Below are 27657 nucleotides of genomic sequence, written 5' to 3'. Positions count from 1 at the left end.
AGTTCATTGTGGTAAGGAATTGAGAATACAGGTTTCCCCTGCCATCCGAAGGTAGAGCGTTCCTATGAAATGGTTCGTAAGCTGAAATGTTGTAAAGCAAAGAAGCAATTACCATTTATTTGTATGGGAAAATTTTGTGAGCATTCGCAGACCCAAAAATAATCTACCAAATCTTGCCAAATAACACACAAAACCTAAAATATCAGTAACACATAGTAAAAGCAGGAATGATATGATAAATACACAGCCTATATAAAGTAGAAATACTTTTCCACAATCATTACTGAACTGTTCTCTGTAGCGAAAATCTCACATCAGCGCCGTTGGCAGAAAATCTCACGCAAGCGCTGTTGGCAAAAACACGGTGCAAGTGCTCTCCAGTAACCTTTAAGCTATGAAGCTGCCAAATCATACCAAATAACAGGTAAAAATACACAGCCTATATAAAGTAGAAATAATGTACGTACAGTGTAGTATCACTTACCAGACGGAATTGGTTCAGTGCCGAGCACACTGCTGATGGTGTGTTAGACTGAGTCGTCGCAGGCTGGGGTGGTGCAGTGGCCCCCACCCTCCAGGCCACCGACCGATATATTGCCGCGAAGCATGCAGGGGTGCAGCGGTAGCCGGGAGGCACACAGCACATCTTTAAGAAAAAAGCCGAAACAAACATGCTAATTAATTAGGTGCTGCCTGGCACGTAATTGTTGGCCCAGATCAGTGCCGATTTCCGATTGCGTCGTCTCTGATCTGGGCCAACAATTACGTGTCGGGTGGCACCTAATTAATGAGCATGTTTATTTCAGCTTTTTTCTTAAAGATGTGCTGTGAGTCTCCCGGCTACTGCTACATTCTCCGTGAATCAGTATCTCTCTGCGGCCTGGGTGTTAGGGTGGTGGGACACTGGGGTGTCATCTCGTCGTGTGTTTCCATTAGAGCAGGCAGCTGACGTTGACTCATCTCTCCTATGACTGCCTGCCTTGATTTCGAAGGTCGAGGTTTGTCGTCTGCTGTGGCTGATGTGGAAGGCTTGCTTGACTGCTGAGCCTCGCGCATTTTTCTATCATACAGTTCTTTGTAAGGACTCAAACCGTCTTGCAAATATCCCCTAAACCTACGTACCCTTTCAAAATTAAAGTCATACTTTATCATTGCAGCGAAAATCTCATGCAGTTGCTTCACGTTCAGTTTGCTACTGCATTCGGTTTCAATTGTTATCCTTTCTTCTTCCAATTGCATCAGCTCTTCATCAATCAGTTCTTGGTCATGGGATGCCAAAACCTCTTCAACATCATCTTCGTCAGCTTCCACAAGCCAAACTCACTTTGTCCTTATTTGGTTCACCACGATCAAAACGCTTAATTATGTTTAGTTTTATGCTAAGTGTAACACCCTTACGAGCTCTTTTAGGCTTTTCCGATACCATAGAGCTCATCTTGCAAACGACTGCTCACAGGCACGTGTTTAAGCAGTGCCGGCGGGAATGCAGTTCCGAATCCGGGGGAGAGCGGCTGCTTGGGGTGCGCACTGATATTTTATCGCGCGCTGCTTTTTATTTGTCACAGTGAAAACACCTTCTGAAAGTGAAAACAGGGAACTAATGTAGGTCTTTCATAACAGTGAGGTTTCGTAAAGTGAACATTCGAAAAGCGGGGGACACCTGTAATAATACTGATAAAGATTAAATGTGGAATGGAGTGAGGAACTGGAAATGGAATTTCAACCTCTCCTTGAGGTGAAGTACGTAGTTGTACAAGTTGTCGTAATCTGATTATGTCGGGCCCTGGTGAAACCACATCAGAACGCAGTACATTGGTCTGATGTTTCAATTAAGGAGGAATATACTTGTTAGGAAGTTCACCAGATTGATTCTTGGGTTTGTTATGCGAGGGGCATATTTGGTCAAAATTCTAGAGTTTTGAGAAATGAAAAATTATCTCCGTTAAGTATATAGGATATGGAGATAGTAAGCACATATCCACATTCCGTTCGCTCAGCACTTGTGTGCCACAGGGTTGTGTTTTCTCCCCTCTCCTATTTTCTCTCTACACCAAGAAAATAGGAGAGGGGAGAAAACACAATGTGCCTCCAATGATCCATCTGTTACACTGATAAAGTTAATGGACAACAGCACTGTTATTGGACTGATCACCAGAGGCTACCAATCTAAATATCACCAGGAAGTAAACAAGCTAGGATCACAACAACTTGGAGGCAAATGCCCTCAAAACTGTGGAGATGCATGTTGACTTCAGGAGAAAAGTCTCTTCTTCAACTCTACAGTTAGCACTGTTTCAATATTCAAGTTCCTGGGCAGCATTATTTTTCAGGATGTCAGGTGGGAGAACCGTATCTCCTTTATTATCTAAAAGGTTGGCAGAAGATACACTTTTTGCCGCATTTGGTAGAAATCCATCTTTACCAGAACATGCTGGTGCAATTCTACACTGCCATCATCTAGAGCATCCTTGCATCAGCCATTACTGTCTGGTTTGGTACAGCATCCTCTCAATATATGAAAACTACAGCGAACTGTCATGTCAGCTGAAAAGAGCATTTGCTGCAGTCTATCATCACTGCAGGCCTTGTATCTGTCCAGGACAAAGAAGCGGCAGGAAAAATCATTGTGGACTCTACCCACTCAACAACCTGCCTTTTCCAAACACTCCCTTCTGGAAAGTGCTATAGGACTATTAAAACAAAAACATCTCACCATTTTAAAAGTTCCTTCCCCCAGGCAGTTACTCTGGTCGATCATTCTGGTTAGCCATCCCAGCCCCTCTATTGTTATCTCAGTTGCTGCACTGCATTGCATACACTTCAAACCACTTTTGAAAATGTTATTTACATTGTAAATACAGACTGGTATTTATGTAGTCGTGCACATTTTAATTTGTATCAATGCTTTGCAGCTTTGTTTTTTATATAATTCTGTGCTCTTAATTGTTGAATGTTGCTTTTTGTACAATGTAGTGCCAATACACCACAGCAAGTTCCTAATAAATGTATATGTATGTGGTGAACACGTTTTGATCCTTGATCATATAAAATCTTAAAGATGTGCAGATGGTGTTTTCCCTTGTTTGGAATGTCAACATCCAAGGGAAAACCCCATCTGTGGAGTTGGGCAGAGAATGGCAGATAGAGTTTATCCAGCCAAGTGATAGGTGTTGCCCTTTGGGAGATCAAATATAACTGATAGTAGCAAGATCCTTAACAATGGTGATGCACTGAGGATTCTTGGAGTCTAAGTGCATGGCTTCATGGTTGATAGTGTGGTAAAGAAGGCATATTGCCTGCTTGCCTTTATCAGTTGGCACTGAGTTCAAGAGTCAAAGTTATGCTACAGCTTTGTAAAATTCTGGTTAGGCCACATCTGGAGATTGTATTCAGTTCTATTTGCCCAATATAGAAAGGATGTGGAGGCTTTGGAGAGGATGCAGAAGACATTTACCAGATGCTACCTGCATTAGAAGATGTGCCATAAGGAGAGGTTGGACAAACTGGTTGCTTTCTTCTGAATGGTGGAGGCTGAGGGGAGACTTAATAGAGGTTTATAAGATTATCACGGGCATAGTTAGAGTAGATGAGCAGTATCTTTTTCCCAGGGCCAGGTCATGCATTTAAGGTGAGAGGGGCAAGTTCAATAGGTACATTAAATGTCAGAGAAATGTATACAGTATACATCCTGAAATTCTTTTTCTTCGCAAACATCCACGAAAGCAGAGGAGTGCCCCAAAGAATGATTGACAGTTAAATGTTAGAACCCCAAAGCCCCCCCAGCTCCCCCCTCCCATGCAGAAACAGCAGCAAGGCAATGACCTCCGTCCCCAGCAGCAAAAAATCATTGCCGGTCCCCCACCAAGCACTCAAGCATGCAGCAAAGCATCAATAAAGACAGACTTACAGTACCCCAAAGCCTGCTTGTTCACCGGTTATTCGACATGCCACAGGCTCTTTCTCCCTAATAAGGGAAAAAGAGGTGTCCCCGTTTCACAGCGAGAGGGGAGACATAACAAAGCACTTGCTGATTTATGGTGTTAAAAGTCTGTTGTGTTGCTTTTTCCGAGCTCTGTGCTTCTGGGCTCACAGCCAGCAGCAAGCCTGCTGCTTCCAATCTTCCTTGTTCTCCCACGACGCATCAGTTGTCAGCACCAACCTTGAAGCAGCCCGCCTCCAGAGCCATGAAAATCTGGCACCCTAGTCTCCTAGGCCGAGTCATTGGGATATCAAAAAGCAACTGGTCACGAGGCCCTGAGAGTGGGTCCCATTCCTGCAAAGAACCGCAGTCGGGGTGTAACTCCAGGTCAGAGTCTTCAAAGGAACCTTGAAAGGGGGGGAAAAAAAGATAGCAAAGATAGAAATAACGCTGTTTCTGAAGATGCAAGTAAAGGAGTTGCTGTTTAGTGCCATAATCACTATGTTCAGCCCTCTTCAGGGTAAGTTCTTTTTAAACAATGCCGGGTGTCCAGTATGATCTGCCAGTAGTGGTGGTGGAGGTAAATATGATAGAGGGCTTTAAGAGGCTCTTAGACACACGAATGTCCAGAGAACGTAGTAACATGGGCGGCATGGTGTCATAGTGGCTAGCACAATGCTTTATAGTACAGATGACCTTGCGGGTTTCCTCCAGGTGCTCTGGTTTTCTCCCAGTCCAAAGATATACTGTTTAGTAGTTTAATTAGTAAATTGTCCTGTGATTAGATTAGGGTTAAGTTGGTGGGTTGCTGGTGGCACGGCTTGAAGGGCAGGAAGGGCCTATTCTACATTATTTCTCTAATAATTTTTTAAAAAATTGCAGGCAAGAGGGGTTGGTTTAGTTAAACATTTAATTACTAGTTTAATTGGTTTGGCACAACACCTTGAGCCAAAAGTTCTGTTCCTGTGCTATACTGTTCTATGTTCAAAATAATAAACTGGCGTTCAAAGCAAAAGTTGTAAAGCATTTCTTTGCTCAGAGAGAAATGAATCCTTGCAATTCTGCACTCAAAAGAGGGTTGTCGTGTCACATTTGCTGAATTCATTCAAGACAGAGATTGACATGAGTAATTTGAGGCACTGAGTGAGTCCTCGTAACATATCTCCTTATCCTTGTGTGGTATGCTCTGGGTCAGGTGCTGCTGTTTTGATGATTCCCCATCCTGCACCACCACATTACAGCCATTTGGGAATGAAAATTGCCCTTAGAAAGTTCGCAATATATGATTCAAAAATTTGATATGCTAAATAGAACTTTTGTGCATGTCTTATTTCTTTGAAACCTGGATGCATTTAATGCAGTTCTTTCTGGTTCGCTATCTCTTCAACTATTGTTGCTACTCTGATGGAACTGTATAGTTTAGGGTTTCTTAGTAAAAAGGAAGAGAAAAGTCTCAGAAAAATATGACTAGTTATGTTATCTGAAATTTACAGTTTTGTGTTTGATTTATTGAATTGATTTATTTTCAAATCGGTCTATGGGATTTTGTTAACAGTGGAGTGGCAAAGCTGTGCTGTTTATTGATAGGATGGCATGGTAGTGCAGCGGTTAGCGGAAAACTTTACAGTGCCAACTGTACAAGATCGGAGTTTGATTCATGCCTCTGCCCATAGGGAGTATGTATGTTCTCTCTTTGACCATATGGGTTTCCTATAGGAGTTGCGGTTTCCTCCCATATTAGGGTTAATTGTGGGCATGCTACATTGGCGCCGGAAGTGTGGTGACACCTTTGGGCTGCTCAGCTCAATCCTTGCTGATTCAATTTGATGCACAATGACACATTTTGATGTATGTGTGATTTAAAAAAAAAAGTTCCATAACATAATGAAAATTTGTTTTCTTCCAGGAGTTGAATGCAGCAGTGGAACAGGATTTGGATGTTGCAGAATATTATTGCCAAAGAGCTTATGCAAATATATTGCTTCAGAGTTACAAAGGTACATTTAATTATGATGAAGATTATATCCTCCCTCTGATTTCTTTACCAGTATGGTCTTTTGAGTCTGGGGAGAGATAAATTGTTTCTAGGCTGTCGGTAACAGACTGGTCCCTTTGAATTCTATTGTTATGTAATGAATGTGATCTTTAATTAGCTTGTGATCAAATTAAATTGTATCTTCAGGAATTTCACTTCATTAATATGTCCTTACAAGAATAGGCATTCTGTCATTTTACCAGCTGAGGTTTGGAAATCCAGAGTTTGTACAAGCTTGACTAATTCTACTTGTATTTTGCATTCCTTTTAATGCAGATAGAAAGGGTGGTATGGTAATGTAGTGATTAGCACATGATTTACTCTAGCAATGACCTGGGTCCAATTCTTACTGCTGTCTGTAAAGAGTTTGTATGTTCTCCCCATGACCCCATCAGTTTCCTTCAGGTGCTCCAGGTTCCTCTTGTAGTCCAAAGTAGTAGCAGCTGGTAGGTTAATTAGTCATTATAAATTGTCCCATGATCACGTTAAGGTTAAATCGGGGGTCTCTGGGTGGCATGGCTGGAAGGGCTTGTTCTGTGCTGTATCTCAATAAATAAAATAAATGGCCCCTTTAGTTCTCTGTGAATGCATAAATGTCATTTGTGGGAAAACCTCTGACAATCATGATTTTAGAGAATATTATTTTAACAAATGACAGCATCTGTTTGGGGAAAATGTAATTTGTTAAGGTGTTAAAGCAGGTAATCTTGGAAAAAAAAATCCTGAAGTACAGGTCCTCCCCAGTTTATGGCACGGTTCAGTCCTGTGCGTTGTTTGTAACTTGAACAGTTCACAAGTCAGGAATACAACCATGAACTGAATTCCCAGGCAGCAGGAAATGCTAACAGCCCTGCAGCAGCCAGTAAATATATCCTGTTAGCTTCCCTAATGTTCATTTCTATATGCAGGCAGTGTGTAATTTGGGCGTTTGTAACCTGGGGTGGAACTGTAATTGGGGCAATGTTTTTAAGACAACAAGTCATGCAGAACTAGGCGATTTGGCTCATTGAGTTTTTTTCTGTCATTTGATCATGGCTTATTCCCTCTCAATCACATTCGCCTGCCTTTTCCCTGTAACTTGTATTACCCTGATCAATTAAGAACCTACCAGCGTTAGCTTTTAAGTATAGCCAATGACTTGGCCTCCACAGCCATCTGTAACAGTGAATTCTAGAGTTACCACCCTCTAGCTGAAGAAATTCCTCCTCATCTCTGTTGTAAGGAGATGTTCTTTTATTCTGAATTTGTGCCCTCTGGCCTTAGACTCTACTGGAAACATCCTCTCTGCACACATTCCATATCCAAGCCTTTGAATATTGGATACCCTTGAATGACATTCTCTTCCTTCCCCCCCCCAACCCCCCACAAACCCCCTGATTCATCTATCTAAGCTCCAGTAAGTACAGTCCTGGAGCTTTCAAATGCTTCTCATATAACCCTTTCGTACTTGGGATCATGCTTATAAACCTCCCCTGGAACCTCTCCAACCCAGTACATCCTAGGATATGGGCCAGAAAACTGCCCACAATACTCTAAATGTGATGTGAGTGATTGATGCCTTACAAAACTTCAGTATTAGTTATAGTTATACTTTATTGATCCCGGGGGAAATTGGTTTTTGTTACAGTTGCACCATAAATAATTAAATAGTAATAAATCATAAATAATTAAATAGTAATATGTAAATGCCAGGAAATAAGTCCAGGACCAGCCTATTGGCTCAGGGTGTCTGACCCTCCAAGGGAGGAGTTGTAAAGTTCGATGGCCACAGGCAGGAATGACTTCCTATGACGCTCAGTGTTGCATCTCGGTGGAATGAGTCTCTGGCTGAATGTACTCCTGTGCCCAACCAGTACATTATGTAGTGGATGGGAGACATTGTCCAAGATGGCATGCAAGTTGGACAGCATCCCCTTTTCAGACACCACCGTCAGAGAGTCCAGTTCCATCCCCACAACATCACTGGCCTTACGAATGAGTTTGTTGATTCTGTTGGTGTCTGCTACCCTCGGCCTGCTGCCCCAGCACACAACAGCAAACATGATAGCACTGGCCACCACAGACTCACTGCTTTTATATCCTCGTCCTCTCAAAAATGATTGCTAACATTGCATATGCCTTTCGTACTACCAACTCATTTTGCAAGTTAACTTTTTAGGGAATTCTGCATGAGGGACTCACAAGCCTGAACCTCTGATTTCTGAATTCTCTGCTTACTTAGCAAGTAATTTTTGCTTTTATTCCTTCTGCCAAAGTACACTTCCCTACACTATTTGATCTGCTGATTCTTTGCCTATTCTCCAAACCTACCCAAGTCCTGCTTCATGCTACGTCTTTCTGACTGGCCCCTTCAACTGTCTTTCTGTCATCTACAAAACCATCAATTCTGTCATCCAGGTCATTAACCTAAAAAATAGTGGACTCAACACTGACTGCTGGGGAGCACCACTAGTCTCTGGCAGCCAACTAGAAAAGGTTCCCTTTATTCCAAGTCTTTGCTTTCTACTTTGTCTACTCCTGCCTTTCTTTTACGCTTTATACTATATATCTAAAAACAAAATTGGTATTCTTTTATGTTATTGGTTAGCTTAACTTCATATTTCGTCCATGCTCCCGTTTGCTATTTTAGTTGCCCTTTGGTTTTTGAGTATTCTTAGTCCTGTAGCTTCTCACTAATTTTTGCAATATTGTATGCCTTTTCTTCTGCTTTATTGCTGTCTTTGACTTCCTTTGTTGGTCATGATTATGTCATTTTCCCTTGAGAATGCTGCTGCTGCTGCTTTAAGGTGAAATGGTCCCGCATCTTCCAAATTACTTCCAGAAACTCTTACCATTGCTGCTGTACCATCATGCTTCCTGCGGTCCCTTTCCAATCAACTTTGCCCAGCTCCTCTCGTGCCTCTGTTACTTTTACACAGCAGCAATACTGATACATGTAATGTTAGAATCTCTCTCTCTCTCAAATTGCAGGGTGAATTCTATCATATGATAACTGCATCCCAAGCAAATCTGGTTCATTGCACTCCAAATCCAGAATTGTCTTTTCCCCAACCTCAACCGCAGGCTGTTCTAAAAGCCATCTTTTATGCATTCTACAAATTCATTCTCTTGGGACAATGTCAACTTGTTTTTCCCAGTCTGCATGCATATTGAAGACCCCAGGACCATTGGAATATCGACATTCTTGCATGCCTTTTCAATCTCCTGTTGCAGTTTGTACCCTACATCCTGGCTACTATTTGGAGGCCTGTACTGTATATGACTTGCCTTTTTACCAATGGCAGTTCCTTAACTCTACTCACAAGAATTCTGCATCTTCTGATTCTAAGTCATTTCTTGCAAAAGCTTTGATGTCACATGATAGGGAAATCATGTTTGATTAATTTATTGGATTACTTTGAAGTAACCTGTGTCATGGATGAAGAGGACCAGTTGAAATTGTAGATTGAACAACCTAAGCTTGGGTTGTTTTCCTGAAAGTTGAGGGAGACCCAATAGAAGTTTAAGGTAATGAGAGGGACGTAGACAGCATCCAGTCTAACTTTCTTCCCCAGGGTCAAAATATCAAATATCAGAGTGTATGCATTTAAGGTGAAGGGGAGGTGGTACTGTTGATCCTTACCTCCCCCCTACCTTTTAATTTTGGCTTCTGCCCTTTTCCTTTCCAGTGCTGATGAAAGATCTTGGCCAAAAATGTTGATTGTTCATTTCTCTCCACAGAAGCTTCCTGACCTACTGAATTTCAGCATTTTGTGTGTTGCTCATACAATTTCTGTTATATGGTTGGGAAATGGAATCCATTCTAGAGTCATGGAATTGTACTGCACCGGGGCTCTGCAATCTGTCATGTCTATGTACCTGTCTATACTGATTATATTTAACTGCATTTCTTTTGTTTGCGGTATATTTAGCCTGAGCAGTTCATGAGCTCATCCAGATACTTAAATGCTGTGAGAATACCTGTCTCTACCACTTTCTCAGGCAGTGCTTTAAAGACTGCTAGATCTACTGCCTTCCACAATAACAAATGCTGGTCCTACTCACCCTAGCTTGTTCCAGACTTGCCTCAGAACTTGCATGGCATCTTCATTGCTGATGCTTCTGATTTTTATTTCACCTGTAATAGCTGATCTGTCTTGACAGCTCTTTCTGAAGAAATAATATAAATGACTTATGAATTCTATCCAGTAAAATTTGATTAAAGCTAGGAAATATAGCTTTGATATTATATCAGGGTGATGGTGACATCAGTACTTCATTTTTCAAGAGGTGTTGTATTCTTTATTTGGTCTCAGTATGTTAGCAAGAATGTAATTTTAATCTGATACTAAACACTAGTTGATTATACTAAGGATTATTGTGATAAATTTTTGAAATTGGACATGTTAAAAGGCTGTTACAAAAACAAAACATGTCACATGAGACTGCAGATGCTGGAAGCAGGAGCAATGAGAAATCTACTGAAAAAACTTAAAGGTCAAGCAGCATCTATGATTGGGGGGGACGAGAATTGTCAATATTTCGGGTCAAAATCCTGCATCAGAACTGCGAGTGGAATGACAAGGTTGTTTGTATAAAGAGGGGAATGGGGAGTGCTGAGAAGAGAGGCCAAGGTGATTGGACTGAGGAGTGGTGTAACAAAATTACCCTGAACAACTTTTGACTCTTCTCTCTATCCTGACAAATCAAAAATGTAGCCGTGGGCACCTGTATGGGCTTCATCTATACCTTCTTGTTGGCTCTGTGGAACAGTCCCTGTTTCAAATCTTCTCTGGTACTATTCCTCATTGCATTGATCATTGCATTAATGCTATTTCCTGCACCTGTGCAGAACTCACTAATTTTAGTGGTAACTTTTAATGCCACTAACTTTGATTCTGCTTTCAAATTCCTGTGGACCATTTCTGACATTTTTCTGTTTTCTATATTATGCTGTCTCCATCACAGGATGGACTGTCCACCGACTCCCACAGCTCCTAAGATTATACCTCTTCCTACCTTGTCCCTTGTTTCTTCCAGTTTGTCCACACTGCATCTTCTCTAATAGTGTGACTTTCTTGTCCAGAAGATCTGAAATGTCCTTTTTTTTTTCAGGAAGCATGGCATCTTAATGGGAGTCCGTTACCTGAGTCCCCATCATACACCCTCTGAGCCTCTGCATCCGGTATATCACCCTTTCTCATTTTGGTAGTTGCAATGTAATCTCATAAGCAACCACATTTTCTTCTTACCCCTTTTTGCCGTCCTCACGAACAACTCTCTCCATTGTTCCCTGGTCTGCTTATCCCTCCCTGACCTCTGGTACTTTCCCCTGCAGTCACAAGAGGTGTAATGCATGAGGTTGCATCACTTTCCTCACTACCATCTGGTGACCTAATAAGTCCTTTGAGGTGAAGCAAAGGATCACATGCACCACCTCCAACCTCATTAACTCAATTTGCTGCTCCTGGTGTGGTTTCCTCTATATCAGTGAGACATTTCGGGTGTCACTGCAGTGCAGTGGTTAGAGTAACGCTATTACTGTGCCAGCAACCTGACTTAATTTCGGCTGCTCTCTGTAATGAGTTTGTACATTCTCTCTGAAACCACGTGGATTTCCTTCTACATTCCAAAGATGTACAGGTTAATTGGTCACATAGGTGTAATTGGGTGACATGGGCTCATTGGGCTGAAATCTATGCTGTATCTCTAAATAAAAAATAATCCTTCACAGCTTGTATGCTTGATGTGCAGTGGCCATCCGGTTGCATGTCATTTCAATTCCCTTTCCCAATCCCACAATGGCATGTCCATCCTTGGCCTTCTCTACAGCAAGGGTGGGCCCAACTCAAAATTGAGGAACAACAACTCATTTTGTGAGAGGTGGTCTGCAACTCTCTGGCATGAATATTTAGTTTTCCAATTTTAGGTAACGTTCTGCCTTTCCGACCCACCTCTGGTGCTCTAATTTTTTTTGACCCCTTTTCCTCAACACTCCTTGCTCCCCTCCCCCTCTCCCATCTGGCTCTGCTTCCATCTTGCCATTCACTTGCATTTCCTGTATTCCCAGTCTCACCCCTTCACTCAACACGCAGAGTTTTGACGCAAAACATCGAAAATTCTTTTTCTTCCACAGATGCTACTCGAACCACAGAGTTCTTCAGATTGTTTGCTGTTTTGGATGATCTTAGGTTTTCTTTTAATGAGCAATGAAATGCCGCACCTTTTCCCTGTGTCTAAATTAAATGTGCCTCAGAACCGTTTTCAAGAGCATGAAAATAGAAATTAACTTGCTGTCAAATTGGCTTTTTTGTTTTGTAGAGGTTTTAAAAGATGCCAGCAAAGCCCTCGAGCTGAAACCAAACTATGCTTTAGCATATCTTAGAAAAGGGTGAGTATGTTTTATTTTGTATGCTGTCTTAACTAATTACTCTTGCTTTACAATTACGTAATGTTCGGATGAAATAATTCATTTACATGACTTGTAGTAATTTAAAATACAAACACAAGAAATTCTGCAGATGCTAGAAATCCAAAGCAAACCACACAAAATGCTGGAGGAACTCAGCAGGTCAGGTAATATCAATGGAGATGAATGAGCAGTCGACGTTGTAGACTGAGATCCTTCATCAGGACTGGACTGTTTATTCATTTCCATAGATGCTGCCTGATCTGCTGAGTTCCTCCAGCATTTTGTGTGTTAATTTAAAATATAATGCCTTTTAATGGTGGATCCTTCCATACAATGATCCTCTCTTTCCAAGTGGTAATTTATAAATTATTGTTATAATGCAATCTTTTGAAGTACATTTTTTCAATTTACAAACGACGACTGCTCTCAATATGCAGGAATACACTGTACTGAAGTGTCATCAATGCATTTCAATCATAACCAAATGTTCTTTTAAGATCATATCCTTTTTGTGAACAAAGGCATCACCGCACTGGCAGTCAATTTAATGAGTGCATGATAGGTGAATATAAGCAATTTTTTTTTATCAAAGATTGATTGTAAGTGATTAAGATTTGCCTGAGAGAGAAATTGCTTTCAGAATCATGTCAGTATAAATTGAAAGGAAGAGTCTAGGAACTGATGCAAAAGAATGAGCTAACAAGTTATTGCAATGTTTGCTGCAGTGACAAGACTATTATGTGTTGTGTAACGCTTAAAAAAATTGCCTGTGTTTGTTATTTCAATTCATAATTCAAGTCTGAATAACTGATGCCCAGTTTAAGGATGGCATTTTTGTTGTTCCGCAAATCAAACATGTCATCAATAACAGCCAATTTGAAGAAATTCTAATGGAACTGGAGAAAATCGCATGGAAGGCATTCCAGGATGTCATTGAAGAATTTCTTGGCAACTGCAGAGCATTAAATTAGGTGCAGCTGTTTGGTAACATGCTTCAAGCATACAAAGGCATGTCAGTAAAGATCCATTTTCTGCATTTCCATTTAGACCTTTTTCCTTGCAAATCTTGGTGTTGTCAGTGACGAGCATGATGAAGGGTTTCACCAGGGCATTGCATTAATGGAGAAATGATATCAGGGCAACTGGAATCCATCAGTGCTGGCTGATTATTGTTGGACACTTAAGCAAGAAGCCTCAGACTTGAGTACAAACAAAAATAATCAACAAAACAATTTAGCTTACTTGATCTATTTTAAGTGTCAGCACCATTATGCAATTGAACGCATTATATTCAATAAAAATTAATTTCTTGTTTCTTCAAATTCCTACATTGTACAAGTAGTCTGAAATTATATTAGTGTTCAGCCTCAAATGGTCTATCTTAAACAACAACAAAAAAAGTTCTGGGGAAGCAACACTTTAAGAAAAAATTTGTTGTCCAGGGTATGTATCAGAATGTCATACCTCAAACAATAAAAGAAGGTACTATAATTAGGACATGGCTGTCTTGTCATGCTTTTCACAGATATCCAACAAAGCAGAAGAGGTGACAATATCTGAAGGGCCATGATATTGTCCTGCTAGCACACCACACTGCTCTGCTGGCTACCTCTTGATTTCACTGTGGCATACAATAGCTGAACCGTTTTTCTCATAATAACTTTGATGGTAATGTGACCATATACACCTAATAAGCTTTTTGGTTGCTATCAGGAAATCCTGCTCATGTACTCACAGCCTATTGGGGGAGGGAAAATAGGGCTCCCATATCAGATTGTTAACCAAATTTCATTCAGAGTCAGAAATTCTTTTGTCACATGGATCTTTGGAAGCTGGCAGGATGGAAAGTAAGCCAGAGTCAGGGCTTGAATTGAGAGGACCACAGACAGAAGCTTGAAGTTCCTTGTTCAATAGTTGAAGTGATGTAATATTTAAGCAATAATATTCCAAGCAAAAAGAAAACTCATTACCAGCTCTATGGGACCAGTATCTGGGTTAAATTTTCCATTACTGAACTAAACAAGAATAATGTGACTAGGAAACAAATAAGCAATAATAATCCAAATACAGCTGTATTATCTGGACTAGCATCGTAATATGAATATTCCTTTAAAGTCTGTACTTGTTATCTGAGGGAAGCCATCCAAGCTTGCTGCTAGTTGAAGTGTTAAGTGTGGTCTTGACTCCTGTTGTGACTTCTATCTGAATCTGTCCTGATCACACAAGGCCTTGTGTGGCATAAAATACTGGAATGGTATTTCCCCATGGTAGTCCCAGTAACCACTGCTGGTAACAACAAAAGCCAGTGTTGAAGGTCTAAGTGACTAGCTGCTAAGAGATAATATCAATGGATGACTTATGGACTCCTGCAAGACAAGGCAAACTTCATCAGGCTTCCAGCTCAGGCTAGAAAATCTACCTGCTGCACCTATCTCACTTTAAGCCTGGAGCAAGTACAATGATTCTATTCAAATAACTGAAGAAGGAGGTCAGTGGAACTTTTTAATTAGTTTAAATGATTCACTGTTCTCTGTAATTAAGGTTTAATTACAAAACTACTTTAGCAATTTCTGAGTGTTTTTGGAGGATTGAATGTTATGATAATCTTCATCATTAACAACCTTGACACCTGCCAAGAAAGATGACAGTCTGCACTGGCACTGTCTGCCAAGTACATTGAGAGGTGCAAGTGGCTGTTTGTGCTGAAACATTCTGTGCTGCACTCTGAGAAAAGTAGCGTGGGCTAGGTATAGCTAGCTACCAATCTCAGAACATAGAAAATCTGTTCTTTCTTTTGAAGGGTTGAAGTCTACCTTGTAAAAGGGTCCATGTTAATAAAAATTTATAGAATCGTTTGATGACTGATTATGCAGTTTCTTAAGTATTAGGAGAATACTAAAGGGATAATCAAATCCAACTGTAATCAGAGACTCCATTTATAAAAGCTTTGGAAAGTTCTAACCAGACAGTGTTTCTTCTGTGGTATAATACAAGAGTTTTTTGATAATTGACAGTCTAAACAAGTATCAAAAGATGTTTGATTGATAAATAAATTTTTTTTTAAGGTGCCTTTTTAATATATTTATCTTTATTTAGAATTGCAGAGTATCACCTAAAGATGTATCACTTGTCAATGGAATCTTTTACAAGAGGACAAGAACTAGATGGTAGGTATTTGAATGCTCAAGACGCAGCTGAGGAAGTGAACAATTTTTAAATTGGCGCCATTAGTAATAAGAAATTGGAAGAGCCAAGGTCTTGAAGGGTTATAGGTCAGGTTGAAGTTAAGGCCAGGAAGAGGCAGGTTGTGGAGAGAGAGGAAAAGGATGCGAAATTTTAAGCATAATCACTTTCTTTTTTTTTGTAATATAATTTTTATTGAATTTTCAAAAGGAATATGTGAAAAAATAGAATCTACCCTCCCCCCCCCCGCCCCCATATATAGTCCTACCTAAAAAGAAAGAAAGGAAGAAAAGAACCGCCTGGGTATTGGAAGGTTTCCACATGCTCCATGGGATTCAAAATAAATTTGGTATAATTATTCGTTACTTTCCCCAAGTGACCAAAGTCTTTATCGGAGCACTTAAATATGCCATCCTATCTTTTGTAAATAAGGGCGCCAAATATTCAAAAATGTTACATATTTGTCTCTTAAATTATGAGTAATTTTTTCGAGTGGAATAGAACTAGCCATTTCATTATTCCAACGATCCATACTTAAATGCGAATCAGATTTCCAAGTAACTGCTATAGTCTTCTTAGCTACTGCCAATGCAATTTTTATAAATTCTTTCTGATATTTATTCAATTTAAGTTTCGGTTTTATCCCTTCAATATCACCTAATAGAAATAATACAGGATTATGTGGAAGTTGAGTTCCAGTAATTTGTTATTTGATAATGAAACACAGAAATCTCTATTAGCAAGGAGGCCTTTGTTCCAAAGCAGACTTATTCCTTTTACAATGGACAATCAACTTTTATATAATTGGTACCAAAAAGGGATTAAATTTATAGGAGATTGTTTTGAACGAGGTATATTGATGTCATTTGAACAATTAAAGGATAAATATAAAATATCTAATAATACTTTCTTTTATTACTTTCAATTAAGGGCTTACTTAAAAGATAAGCTGGGTCAAACAATGTTTTTGCCAAAACCTAATGAAATTGAAATTTTAATACAAAAAGGGAAAATTAAAAAATTTATTTCTTGTATGTATAATTTGATTCAAGAACGGACAATTAAACAAGGAACCCATAAGTCAAAGCAAAAATGGGAAACGGATCTGAATACTAATATTGATGAAACAAATTGGTCAAGACTTTGTCCTGACAGTATGACAAATACAATAAATGTTCGACTTAGATTAGTACAATATAATTTTTTACACCAATTATATATTACACCGCAAAAAATAAATAGATTAAATTCAAATCTATCTGATAAATGTTTTCGGTGTAATCAAGAAATTGGTACTTTTTTACATTCTACTTGGTCTTGTTTTAAAATTCAACCCTTTTGGATAAATTTAAGAATCTCATAGTCACTTTCTTGACAGGTAGTATAGGCCATCTGTTGAGGTGCTGGTTTGATAAGAGTTAATGAAGACTGTGCAGTTTGTGGCTAGGGCATGTTTGTGAGAGATGCAAGTTGCTGGGAAACATAATGGTAGACAGGCAGCAAAACCTTGGGCTTCTTAATCTTTAATCTTTTTATATCCAGTCCTGTTGTCAAATAAGCAGTGTATCAAATGAAAGGCTTTGGAGAGGTTAGAGCCTTTGACAGTTGCAAGTACTATTGAAGAACTTACTGTGATTTTTATTATCTGCAATAATCTCAATTTATTTGAATGACTTCACCCAGTACTTAGTGAATTTCTACATAATTGCAATATGCTTACTATAGCTTTATTTGTATGACCAGATATTTTTCTTCATGTGCTGACAGCTTTAAAGCTTCATTTTTCTGTACAATTGTTGCATTTATTTAATGTTTAGCAGGAATGAATGTAACCTACCCAATGTGTTGAAATACAAAATAAGGCATTGTGAATCAATGCATGGACAGTTTTGAATGATTACAGTATTACTTGGTGTTGGAAATGGGAGGCTGATGGGGAAAGTATAGGTATAGTTAAGCCGGGAAATAACATTGGGCAGAGAGCAGTTTCAGTAGGCAGGAAGAGTGTTGGCAAATACCAGTAAAACATAATTTGGCATGCTCAGGACCTGGGTGTCAGACTAGCAGAATTTCTGGACAAGTGTACAGTGGCATGCAAAAGTTTGGGCACCCTGGTCAAAATTTCTGTTACTGTGAATAGCTAAGCAAGTAAAAGATGACCCGATTTCCAAAAGGCATACAGTTAAAGATGACACATTCCTTTAATATTTTAAGCAAGATTACTTTTTTATTTCTATCTTTTATAGTTTCAAAATAACAAAAGAAAAGGCCTGAAGCAAAAGTTTGGGCACCCTGCATGGTCAGTACTTAGTAACATCCCCTTTGGCAAGTACCACAGCTTGTAAACGCTTTCTGTAGCCAGCTAAAAGTCTTTCAATTCTTGTTAGAGGGATTTTCGCCCATTCTTCCTTGCAAAAGGCTTCCGTTCTGTGAGATTCTTGGGCCGTCTTGCATATACTGCTCTTTTGAGGTCTATCCACAGATCTTCAGTGACGTTTAGATCAGGGGATTGTGAGGGCCATGGCAAAACCTTCAGCTTGTGCCTCTTGAGGTAGTCCATTGTGGATTTTGAGTTGTGTTTAGGATCATTATCCTGTTGTAGAAGCCATCCTGTTTTCATCTTCAGCTTTTTTACAGACAGTGTGATGTTTGCTTCCAGAATTTGCTGGTATTTATTTGAATTCATTCTTCCCTCTACCAGTGAAATGTTCCCCGTGCCACTGGCGGCAGCACAAGCCCAAAGCATGATCGATCCACTCCCGTGCTTAACAGTTGGAGAGGTGTTCTTTTCATGAAATTCTGCACCCTTTTTTCTCCAAACATACCTTTGCTCATTGCGACCAAAAACTTCTATTTTAACCACAGGACTTGTTTCCAAAATGCATCAGGCTTGTTTAGATGTTCCTTTGCAAACTTCTGATGCTGAATTTTGTGGTGAGGACGCAGGAAAGGTTTTATTCTGATGACTCTTCCATGCAGGTCATATTTGTGCAGGTGTCGCTGCACAGTAGAACAGTGCACCAGCACTCCAGAGTCTGCTAAATCAGCATGAACATCGACTTCTCTAACTTCTGCTAATGCCCCACCTCCCCCTCGTACCCCATCTGTTACTTATTTTTATACACACATTCTTTCTCTCACTCTCCTTTTTCTCCCTCTGTCCCTCCGAATATACCCCTTGCCCATCCTCTGGGTCCCCCCCTCCCACTTGTCTTTCTTCCCGGGCCTTCTGTCCCGTGATCCTCTCATATTCCCTTTGCCAATCACCTGTCCAGCTCTTGGCTCCATCCCTCCCCCTCCTGTCTTCTCCTATCATTTTGGATCTCCCCCTCCCCCTCCAACTTTCAAATCCCTTACTCACTCTTCCTTCAGTTAGTCCTGACGAAGGGTCTCGGCCTGAAACGTCGACTGCACCTCTTCCTAGAGATGCTGCCTGGCCTGCTGTGTTCACCAGCAATTTTTATGTGTGTTGACTGATTGTTGGGACAAGGTTTGAGGAGTCGGTATTTATAAAGCTTTGAAATTTGCATCACCTGGCCTTTCCTAACGATGGCTGTAAAATAATTATGGTCTGAGACCTTGGTAAAAGTTATGAGAACTCAAATCTCTTGGGGTGCCCAAACTTTTGCATGGTGCTCCTTTCCTTTTTTCCACTCTAAAATCATACAAAACAAAAATAATACAGTAATCTTGCTTAAAATGTTGAAAAGAATGTTTTATCTTTAACTTTATGACTTATGGAGATCAGTTCATCTTCTACTCACTTAACTATTCACAGTAACAGAAATTTTTACCGGGGGTGTCCAAACTTTTGCATGCCACTGTATATCATTTTTATTAATACTCCAGCATACTTTAAAATTGATATTTTTAAAAGCTGAAATAAATGTGCAAGCAAGCAAGTTCAAAGAAAGCACAGAAAATGGTGAGTGGATAGAGAGCAAAATAACCATTACATGATTACCTGATCAGTCCCACTACCATCTGTAAGGAATTTGTACATTCTCCCTGTGAACATGTGGGTTTCCTGTGGGTGGTCTGGTTTCTTCCCACATTCCAAAGCCCTGCCTTTGTTTTTTTAGGTTAATTGTCCTGTGACTAGGCAAGGGTTAAAGAGCTCAGTTACTGGGTGGTCAGCTCGTTGGACTAGAAGGGCATGTTCCGATCTGTATCTAAATAAAATAATGCAAATACCCTTTAATTTGTGTGGTGAGAGTTTGGATCAAAATTAACTTTCATATTCATATAAAATTAAGTTGCATATTAAAGTTGTGTGTTCCAGTTTCTATATTGGCTGAATTATTAGATTTTTGTGTTTCAGGCTCGGTGGCTTACTGCTTGGATCTTGTCCATGCTTTTCACTTTCCTTTGCTTGATATTTTCTTTGTTTATATTGACATTGTCTGTCTGGCATCGTGATACTGTTATGGTGTAATATTATTGTGCTTGCAAATGTTCACATTCTTGATTTAGGTTGTACAGTTTTTCCTCTTACAGCCTAAATTAACATTTCTGAACTAAATAGTTTAGAAGCCTGTTGGAATTAAAAGTTCCTTGTTCTTGTATAAGTTTTGGTTTTGAATCGAAATCCTATGTTAAGTTGTTAAGTATGTCACATTAAAGTGCATTTTCAGATAGTTAACGGTTTTCACGTATATTACAGCAGAAAATGCCAACTTTAACACTTGGATCAAAACCTGCAAAGAAAACCTGGATTGTAAGTTTATTTTACTTGTAATGTGTACTAATTAAGAGGATATTGAGTATGTTTAAATTGTTAGTCTTCTGTTGTCACTTTCTAATGTACAAATTAAATTTTTATACATTAAATCAGTTGTGTTACTATATCTGTTATGTCAATGCAGTATTTGATAATTGGAAACACAGCTAATAGATCTGCTGCTTCGGTGCCTGGCCTCTGTGTGGAGTTTGCATATTCTTCAAGTTATCATGTGAGCTTTACTCTACTCCAGTTTCCTTCCATGATGATTGGCTCGTATATGAGTGTAGGATCGGGAGCGTTTTTGGGTATGTGGCATGAACAAAATCAGGTTAGTGTAAATGGATGCCAAAGACGCGGTGGACTAAGAGGAAATCTTTCAGGCATATTCTATGATAGAGGTGGACTTTTACCAAGGTCTGCAGATTTTTGTTTTAATCTTTTTTTTCCAATTTGGGCATAACCAGCAAGGTTGACTTTTATTGAGCTTGAGAAAGAGTTGGTGAACCACTGAAGCTCTTGTACAAGAGCCTAATGGTTGAGGGGTAGAGTAACTGTTTCTGAACCTGGTGGTGTGAGTCCTGAAACACTTGTACTTTCTACCTGATGGCAGCAGCAAGAAAAGAGCATGGTCTGGTTGGCGAGGAACTCTGATGGATGCTGTTTTTCTGCAGTAGATGTGCTCAGTGGTTGGAGGGTTTTACCCATGATGTACTGGGCCTTTTGTAGAATTTTCCGCTCAAAGGCTTGGTGTTCCCATACCAGGCCATAATACAGCCTTTCCACCACACATCTATAGAAGTTGGCCAAGATTTTCAATGATGTGCCGAATTTCCGCAGACTCCTGAGGAAGTAGAGGTGCTATTGTGCTTTCTTCGCAATAATATTTATATGATGAATCCAGGACAGGTCCTCTGAGATAGTGACCCAGGAATTTAAAGTTACTGACCCTCTCCACCTCTGACCCTCTCATGATTACTGGCTCATGGACCTCTGGTTTCCCTCTCCTGAAGACTGCAATCAGCTCCTTGGTCTTATTGACATTGAGTGAGAGATGGTTATTACACCACTCCGCCAAGATTTCAATCTCCCTCCTGTATACTGATTCATTACCAATTTTGATACAGCCCACAGCAGTGGTGTCATCAGCAAACTTGTACATGATGTCGGAGCTGTAGTTAACCACCCAGACATGGCTGTAAAGTGAGTAGAGCAGGGGGCTAAGTACACATCCTTGTGGTGCTCCTGTGCTGATAGAGATTGTGGAAGAGATGTTTTTGCCAATGTGAACTGACAAGAGTCTTCAAGAGTTTACTGATTAATTTTGAGGGGATGATGGTGTTAAATGCCAAGCGATGAAGAGCATCCTGATGTATGCATCTTTGCTGTCAAGCATCCAAGTGTATGCATCTTTGCTGTCCAGATGTTCCAGTTCTGTGAAGAGCCATTGAGATAGCATCTGCTGTAACCTGTTGCTTTGGTGGGCAAATTGGAGCAGATCCACGTCACCATTCAGACAAGAGCTGATGTGCTTCAAAACAAGCCCCTCAAAACACTTCACTGTGGATGTAAGTGCCATATAAGTAGGCGTCTTAGTCATTTAGACAGGTTACCCTGCTCTTCTTGGGCATTAGTATGATTGAAGCCTGCTTGATGCAGCTGAGTACCTCACGCTGCTGGAGCACGAGGTTGAAGATATCTGTGAATACACCAGCCAGTTGGTCTGCACGGGTCTTCAGAACTCGACCAGGTGCTATTCTATCCAGACTGATGCTTTTCTTGGATTCACTGTCTCAAAGACAGCCCACAAGTTATCTTCAGATACTGGGAACAAAGGATCATTGGGAGATGAGGGGGTGTGGTATAGTTCCCCACTGCGCTAGTGGTCAAACCGAGCATAGAAGGCATTGAGGTCATCTGGAAGCAAATCTGTCCTGTCCCCTGTGTCGCAAGATTGGGCTTTTTAGGAGGTTATAGCGTTCAAACCCTACCACAATTGTTGAGCATCCCTCATTGATTCCACTCCAGTCCGGAATCTCCACTCAGAGCCTACCGTCCTCTGCCTCCCCCCTCCAGTTCAACACTGGATGAGCAACATAGGCTACTACTGTCTACGTCCCCTCTTTGCTCTGCACCTGCCATCCACTGCTCTGCTACTAACTGCTGTCGTACTGATGTTCACCTCTGCCAGCTCCCACCTTCTACCAAGTCCCCAGTCATCATGGACTTACCTTCTCAGGTGAGGAGGGCTCTGGGGAAACTCAGACAGAGTAAAGCATTGGGACCGCATTGTGTGAACCCCAAGGTCCTGAAGGAGTGTGCTGAGCAGTTGTGTGGAGTTCTGCAGTGCATTTTCAATCTGAGTCTCCGCCTGGAAAAGGTCCTGACTGTGGAAAACATCATGTGTAGTCCCAGTACCCAAGAAGGGCCAACTGAAAGTCTTGAATGACTACTGTCCAGTGGTCCTGATCTCACACATCATGAAGACCCTCAAGTGGCTGGACCTGACTTACCTCTGACCCCAGTCAGATCGGCCCTCGATCCCCTGTTGTTTACCTACCAGGGGCACGTTGGAATTGACTTGCTGAACACAGCCTACTCCCATTTGGATAAGCAGAGCAGTACTGTGAAAATCATGTTTTTTGATTTCTCAAGTGCCTTCAATTCCATACAGCCCAAATAGCTGGGGGCGGGGGAGCTCCGTTCAGTACAGGTTAACGCTTCCATTGTATCCTGGATAATGGACTACTTGACTGGGAGACCACAGTTTGTGAAGCTTCAGGGTTGTGTGTCAGACATGGCTATAAGCAGCAATTTTTTTAATATAGTTTTTTAACTTTTTTATGGAAAAAAGAAAGAAAAAAGGACTCCTACTAACTAAAACAAAAAAAAAACCCTAATAACAAAAAAAACGGGGGAAAAAACCCAATTGGAGCACAAACCCGGAGCTATACGCCATAGAAGCTTCCATTTAAAAAAAAGACATCAATCCTCCAACCAAATCCACGTCCCCAAGCATCAGAAAAGGACCATCTTTATTAACTCAAATCAAATGATAATAACCGGCAAAAGAACCGCTCCTTTTCTCAAAGTCAAATCTAGGATCAAAAGTTCGACTTCTAATTTTTTCCAAACTAAGACATAGCATCACCTGAGAGAACCATTGTATCAAAGTGGGAGCAGAGGCATCTTTCCATTTTAATAAAATAGCCCTTCTGGCCAATAATGTGACAAATGCAATTATGTATTGGTCTGATATAGAAATACTGTGAATATATTGAGGAATTATACCAAACAAAACTGTCAATTTATTGGTTGTAAATTGATTTTTAAAGCTTTAGAAATTGTAGAAAAAATAGATTTCCAAAATTGTTTTAATACAGAACACGACCAAAACATATGTGTCAATGTAGCTATCTCAGTTTTGCATCTATTACAGTATTTACATTAGGAAATATTTTAGGCAATCTCCCCTTTGTCAAATAATAACGATGTACAAATTTTAAATTGAATTAGAGAATGACTGGCACAAATCGAAGAAGAGTTAACCAGCTTCAAAATTCGCAACCAATCCTCTGTTATCAAGGTCATGTTAAGCTTTCTTTCCCAATCTTGCTTAATCTTAAGTGAAGGATAGTTATCCTGTTGTAATAGTAAATTATAAATTTTCCCAATGAAACCTTTCACTAAAGGGTTCATTTTTAAAATAATGTCTAACAGGTCAGAGCCTTGTATATATGGAAAATTACTTAAATATTCTTGTAAGAAAGGTCTGACCTGAAGATATTGCAAAAAATGTGAATATGAGAGAGAGTATTTAGTTACTAATTTCTCAAAGGACATCAATCGGCCTTCTTGAAACAAATCCATAAAGGGAAAAATTCCTTTATTCCTCCAAAGAGAAAAGTGAAGGTTTAAATAAATAGTTTTGATAAATTAAACTAAAAAGGTTAAATTTTTTAAGATTAAAAAACTTAACGAAACTGGTACCAGATTCGTAATGATTGATTAATCATAGGATTTATATTTAGAATAGAAATTTTGGCTAATTGTACAGGTAAAGCAGCTCCTAATAACGAAGTTAAATGAAATTGTTTCACAATTTTCAATTCCAAATCAACCCAAGGTGGTCGTTCTTTTTTATCGGTCCAATATAACCAAGAACAAGCATAACGTATATTAACTGCCCAATAATACATTCTTAAATTAGGCAAAGTAAGACCTCCGTCCTTTTTTAATTTTTGTAAATGACAGTTTCCAATTCTTGGTCTTTTACTATTCCAAACAAAAGATGAAATAATAGTCAACCTGATCAAAAAACTTCTTAGTTAGAAAAATAGGAATATTTTGAAATACATATAAAAATTTTGGTAAAATCATCATTTTAACTGGATGAATTCGACTTGCTAACGAAAGTGTAAGTGGATTCCATCTAGAAAAAAATTGCTTCATATAATCCACTAAGGGAACTAAATTAGCTGTATAAAGGTCCCCATAATTTTTAGTGATGATAATACCTAAATATTAGAATCCGTAACTTTTAAAGGAATGTCATCATATACAGAAGCAGAATCATTTTAAGGACATATTTCACTTTTCTGCAGGTTTTAATTTATATCCTGAAAACAATCCAAATTCATTTAGTAATTTCAATAAACTAAGAATAGATTCTTCGGGATTCAAAACATAAACCAAAAGATCATCCGCATAAAGGGAGATCTTATGAATAGTCCCATTTATAGAAATTCCTTGAATATTTTTAGCTTCACGAAGTGCAATAGCCAAAGTTTTCAACATCAAATTAAATAACAAAGGGCTTAACGGACATCCTTGTCTCGTACCCTGCGAAAGTCGGAAAAAGGGGGATCTACAGTTATTAGTAATAACAGTGGCAATAGGGCTTCTATATATCAATCTAATCCATTTATTAAAATTAGTACCAAAGCTAAATTTCTCTAAAACTTTAAATAGGTATTTCCATTCAACTCTATCAAATGCCTTTTCAGCATCGAGAGAAACAACACATTGGGGAGTCTTAGAGAGGGATGGATATATAATATTTAACAATCTCCGAGTGTTAGAAAAAGAATAACGGCCTTTTATAAAACCTGTTTGATCCTGAGAAATAATTTTAGCTAGTACATTCTCCATCCGATTAGCCATTATTTTTGAAAGAATTTTAGCATCCACATTTAATGATGAAATAGGTTTATATGAAGCACAATCAGGAGGGTCTTTATCTTTCTTAAGAATTAAAGAAATAGAAGCTTCATAAAACGTGGAAGATAACTCTCCTAGCAGAAAAGAATCTTTAAGCATTTCCAACATATAAGGAGTAAGTAAATCTTCAAATTTTTTTATAAGATCCTACAAAAAAAACATCCAATCCAGGAGCTTTACCAGATTGCATTGAAAGAATAGCTTTCTGAATTTCTCTTTCAGTAAAAGGAGCATCAAGAATTTGCTGATCTTCAACAGATATTCTAGGAAAATCAATCTTTTGTAAAAAGGCATGCATATTAGAAGGATCAGCTGGAAACTGAGATTTATAGAGTTCACTGTAATAGTCTTGAAAAATTTTATTAATATCTTCATAATTACAAGCTAAACTACCATCTCCCTTACGAATTTTAAAAATTTGTCTTTTAGCTCTAACTGCTTTAAGTTGAGATGCTAATAGCTTGTTACTTTTATCTCCAAACATTTAAAATTGACTTTTTAATTTAAGCAGATTTCTTTCAATAGGATAAGTTAATAGTAAATTATATTGTGATTGAAGTTCAGCCCTTTGTTTAAATAAATCAACATTAGGAGAAGCTGCATAAGTGTTATCCAGGTCTCTAATTTGTTTTGAAATTCTACCTAACCCTATTTTTGTCTGTTTCTTGAGTTTAGCTAAATAGGATATTATCTGACCTCGCAAATATGCTTTAAGTGTATCCCATATAATCAATTTCGAGACATCTCCGGCATTATTAAGAAGAAAGAAATCTTTTATCTGAATCTCTATAAATTTAACAAAGTCCGAACTTTGTAATAAATTTTCTGGAAAGCGCCAAGGCAAGTTTACATTACTAACATCATTTAACTCAAAAGTTAAGCTTAAAGGCGCATGATCGAAGACAGCAATAGCATCATATTCACATTTTTGGACTTCAGACAAAAATCGGAAATCAGCTATAAAATAATCAATTCTCGAATATTTATTATGAACATGTGAATAAAAAGAATAATCTCTGTCATTAGGACGTAAATTTCTCCAGATTTCTATCAAATCATAATCAATTAAAAAGGAATTAATAAGTGTTGCCGAATGACTGGGAAGCTGCTGGTTGATTGAACTTTTGTCAATCAAAGGGTTTAACCAACAGTTGAAGTCACCTCCCATCAGCAGCATATATTCATTTAAGTCTGGTAATAAACCAAATACGTCTTTAAAAAAAGAAGGATCATCTACATTAGGTCCGTATAGATTAACCAGGACAATTTTTCTATTACAAATTGTTCCTTTAATAATTAAAAATCTACCATTATTATCTGAGATGATGTCTTCTTGAATAAATAAAATATTAGATTTAACAAAAATAGATACTCCCTTTGTTTTATTTTGACAAGTAGCATGGTATTGAAGGCCCTTGCATGTTTTAAAAAATCTATTTTGATCGCCCGTTCTGATATGCATTTCTTGAACAAAAATTATATCAGGCTGCAATTGATTAATAATTTTAAAAGTCTTCCTTCGCTTAATAGGGTGATTCCAGCCACATACATTCCAACTAATAACGTTTATCTGTTTTAAGTACCATTGGATATTATTATCAAACACGACAATACACGCATAGCATCGCAGGCTAATCAAAGATGGCGGTGATGAATATAACCAAATAGAAAGCACGCATGCTCCAGAACTCCATCATGGGAAAAGATACAGGAAGTGTGTGTGGAAAAAAAATAAAATCCCACGATAAACCCCAAAATGCAAGAATACCCCCAAACCTCCCACCATCCCCAAAGATAGAAATCCGGCAAAAGAGAGAGAAGGCCGGAACGCATCCCCAAGAGAAAAGCACAAGAACGGAATTCTGCATGCCGCTCATTTAAATAATGATAGAAGTTTTTTCTCTCAATTCCCCCCCCCTTACAAAGAAAATATGTAACCTTAAGATAAGAAAGCCCAGCAAAGAAGAAAAAAATGTTTATACTTATCATTGAAAATTAACTAGGGAATGTGAAAACAGTCTCCAAAGACACCAAAGCAATACTATTAACCCAAACAGTTTAATCTCTAAAGAGAGAAAAGCAGCGCCATTATTCTTTAACTTGCTACCTTATTTAACAAAAGAACTAAAGCTAATTATCTATTACTAAACACTCCATAATATAAAAAAGTCTATATAAACTGTAAGCAA

The 27657-nt window shown here is 39.0% G+C and overlaps 1 protein-coding gene across 6 annotated transcripts in view; it reads left to right on the top strand.

Moving 5' to 3' along the window:
• The window catches only part of sugt1 (SGT1 homolog, MIS12 kinetochore complex assembly cochaperone), a 183742-nt gene that overhangs the window by 5625 nt on the left and 150460 nt on the right, over positions 1–27657 (top strand). For 5 of the 6 annotated variants that reach the window (XM_072263500.1, XM_072263499.1, XM_072263502.1 and 2 more), the window contains exons 3-6: positions 5826–5916; positions 12255–12324; positions 15442–15512; positions 20192–20245. In XM_072263500.1, coding sequence (XP_072119601.1) covers positions 5826–5916; positions 12255–12324; positions 15442–15512; positions 20192–20245 — 286 coding nt within the window. The remainder of the gene's footprint in view (positions 1–5825; positions 5917–12254; positions 12325–15441; positions 15513–20191; positions 20246–27657) is intronic. The other variant, XM_072263501.1, reaches the window with a different exon arrangement.

Source organism: Mobula birostris, chromosome 7, assembly GCF_030028105.1.
Source record: "Mobula birostris isolate sMobBir1 chromosome 7, sMobBir1.hap1, whole genome shotgun sequence".
Classification (NCBI taxonomy): Eukaryota; Metazoa; Chordata; class Chondrichthyes; order Myliobatiformes; family Myliobatidae; genus Mobula; species Mobula birostris.
The sequence above is the reverse complement of the archived record's forward strand: the minus strand, read 5'-3'. Positions and strand labels throughout refer to the sequence as shown.